Source organism: Rattus norvegicus, chromosome 1 (genome assembly GCF_036323735.1).
Source record: "Rattus norvegicus strain BN/NHsdMcwi chromosome 1, GRCr8, whole genome shotgun sequence".
NCBI lineage: Eukaryota > Metazoa > Chordata > Mammalia > Rodentia > Muridae > Rattus > Rattus norvegicus.
The window spans coordinates 207,577,571-207,580,586 of record NC_086019.1 but is presented as its reverse complement, the minus strand read 5'-3'; the positions used below and the strand labels follow the sequence as shown (position 1 = coordinate 207,580,586).

Genomic DNA, 3,016 nt, shown 5'->3' with positions numbered 1-3,016 from the left:
GTCAGTAGGCCATGAACTGCACCCGGGAAGGGTGGGGGTGGAAGCGCGCGGGGTGTCAGCTTTGCAGAATGTGTACGCTAAGGGGAGGGTGAAGCGTGGCGGGAGGGCGAGGCGAAGGAAGGAGGGCGTGAGAAAGGAGGCGGTGGCGGGCGGCGGAGAGTTATCTATACTTTTAAAAAGGAGCCGCTTGAGCCGCGTAAAGGGAGACCTGGGGAGCGCCTGACCGCACGCGCGGGACACGAGCGTACCACGCTTCCCTACTCTTTCAGACTTTAACTGGTACGGGGTCCCAAGGCTCCAGAAGGCTAGCGACGCGTGCCCTAGGGAATCCTGCAGCAGTGCCCTGCCTGAGGCCCGTGAAGGTGCGAACGTCCACTTCCCACCGCACCCGGTTCCTCGCGAGCACTTTTCCTGTGGCGCACCGAAACCCGTAGCGGGGGCCCCGGCGCTGAATGCAAGCTTGATGGACGGCGGCGCGCTGCCCAGACTCGTGCCCACCTCGTCTGGAGTCGCTGGAGCCTGCACTGCTCGGCGGAGACCCCCGTCCCCGGAACTGCTTCGCTGCAGCCGACGGCGGCGATCGGGAGCAACGGAGGCCAGCAGCAGCTCGGCGGCCGTGGCACGCCGCAATGAGCGTGAGCGCAACCGCGTAAAGCTGGTAAACTTGGGCTTCCAGGCGCTGCGGCAGCACGTGCCGCACGGCGGCGCCAACAAGAAGCTGAGTAAGGTGGAGACGCTGCGCTCCGCGGTAGAGTACATCCGTGCGCTGCAGCGGCTGCTAGCAGAGCACGACGCGGTGCGTGCTGCGCTCTCTGGGGGTCTATTAACACCCGCTACTCGGCCGTCCGATGTGTGCACGCAGCCCTCCGCCTCCCCTGCCAGCGCGTCTCTGTCCTGCACCTCTACATCCCCAGACCGCCTAGGCTGCTCCGAGCCTGCCTCTCCGCGCTCCGCCTACTCGTCGGAGGACAGCAGCTGCGAGGGAGAGACTTACCCGATGGGGCAGATGTTTGACTTTTCCAATTGGTTAGGGGGCTACTGAGCACCCCACACCCCTAAGGTAAGTTCCAGGGTGGTGGGGAGGAGAGGCGGTAAGGGAGACACGTGGTGGGCGGGCCTGGCACTTAGCGCCACGGGGACCCAGTGCAGCCGGGGCTCAGCCAGGGCGATCACTTGCATTTAGCGCACGCTTCATTTTTCCTCAACCTTTTTCAAGCCTGAGCAAGACCGGCGTTTGTTTGTCCGGGATTGCAAAACTTCCTCTCCGAGCTCTGCTGTGGGTGGGGGAGGGGGCGGCCGGGGGAGGGGAGCGGCCTCAGGGCCGGGCCGGCGAGGTCCCAGTGCTGTCAGAGCCCGGCCGAGTCGGGTGCTGGAGGCGGGGTGAGTTTGCATTGCAAATCGCGTCCTGGGCCGGGGTGCGGAGTGAGTCTGCTGGAGCCGGCCCCTGAGTCACTGCGGGCGGGCCCTGAGCGTGCGCCCCGCCCCCGTCGGCGCCTCCGAGCGGAGCGGATCGCGGCACCCGGGGGCTGAGACTCCAAAACTAACCAAACAAATGAAACTGCCTACTGGGCCTTGGGAGGTGGGGCGGAGTCCGCACACATTTAACACCTTTTTATCTTCCTCACAGCTGCGTCCCTGGGTGTCCCCTGGTGGACCTACCTGCGTTTCTTGCCCAGGAAACCTGGGCCCATGCCTTACCCATGCTGTCTAGTGCAGCCTGACCAAATGCCAAGTACTGACCTCTGCTCGGCCTCCACGCCGCGGAATGACATCTTCCATCTCCCAGTCCTTGCCGAACCAGGACTTGGAAATTTCTCAGGAGAAAGAATTTTACAATGACAATCTGCTTTTTATCAATTAACTTGAACTGCTGGAGGACTCTGCTGAAAATATGAAGAATTATTTTTATACAAAGGATCCTTAAGCTTGGAGCACAATAAAGATGACCTCTGTCTCTCACCCCCACTGTCTAGAACTTTCCAACCTGGCCAAAGTGTGGACGGGTCGGGCCCTGAGGGCAAGATGCCTGGCTGCACCCTTCTTCCTCTTCCGAAGCCTATCCTGACGCTGATGTTTGGCCAGTGTGGGAACCCTGCTATTGCAAAGTGTACTATTCTATAAAAGTTGTTTTTCATTGGTGTTTGTAGTGCCTTCTACCCGTCTCACCCTCTTGTGTCGCCCGTGTTCCCCAGGTGCAGTCTAGGCAGGGGCAGATATCACTGGCTGAGACTTCTCTTGAGACCTACATTGCATGGGTGCCTTCTCTAGCCATCTCCCCACAGATGCAGGAGCAATTCAGACACCTTAGAGGGCAAGCGCTTTCCTGCAGATGTCTGCGAGCCAGTATCCGCCCTCCAGGGTGGCTCTCCTCCGGGAAGGATCTGTGTGAGAGGGGCAAGGGCAGGGTGCTAGGCTGAAGGTAGATCTCTGGATTGTAGGCATCTCCAGGCCCAGGTCTCTCTTCCTTACCACCTAGTTGGCCCTTGGCAAATTGCCTTATTTGCAAGTGGTATTGAGCCTAAACCTACCTTCTAGATTTTGGACAACCTACCCATGCACTTGCAGCCAGCATGTGCTGGGCTCCTGTGCTGACTGCTAGCGTCAGTGACCATAGTGAGGCCCTGCAGATAGATCTCTACTTTAAGATTCTCTATTGAACAGGGAAGACCTGGAAGCTTCCTCAGCACTCCCCACCCATGTTCCTTAGCTCAGGGAGCCAAGCTGTGATTGCTAAGATATTACCTTGCTCCACCTTTGACCCCCGGAGTCTCCAAAGCTTTGAAGTCTCCTGTGTCCAAAGCTCCCTTTTATTGCAGGGGTTTGGGAGGGGCTAAGGGGATCCCCAGTGTTTTTAGGGTGCTTCAGGCATCCCTTCAGAAGGGAGTGGTTGGGGCACAGCCGTTGGAGCCATGGGAATCAGGAAGTGCCATGCAATGGAGCAGATGTCTCCCATGTACCTGTGGCAGCAGTATACAGGAAGATCATCTGTCTCATGATAGATGGGTTCCTTCCCTAC

The 3,016-nt window shown here is 59.1% G+C and overlaps 1 protein-coding gene across 2 annotated transcripts in view; it reads left to right on the top strand.

Annotated features, from left to right (window-relative positions):
- The window catches only part of Ascl2 (achaete-scute family bHLH transcription factor 2), an 86,680-nt gene extending 84,540 nt beyond the window's left edge, over positions 1 to 2,140 (top strand). Inside the window, exons 7-8 of one of the 2 annotated variants that reach the window (XM_063280143.1) lie at positions 270 to 1,060; positions 1,628 to 2,140. In XM_063280143.1, the coding sequence (XP_063136213.1) occupies positions 270 to 1,042 (773 nt within the window). In that variant the 3' untranslated portion in view covers positions 1,043 to 1,060; positions 1,628 to 2,140. The remainder of the gene's footprint in view (positions 1 to 269; positions 1,061 to 1,627) is intronic. The other variant, NM_031503.2, reaches the window with a different exon arrangement.
- Positions 2,141 to 3,016: the final 876 nt, after the last annotated feature.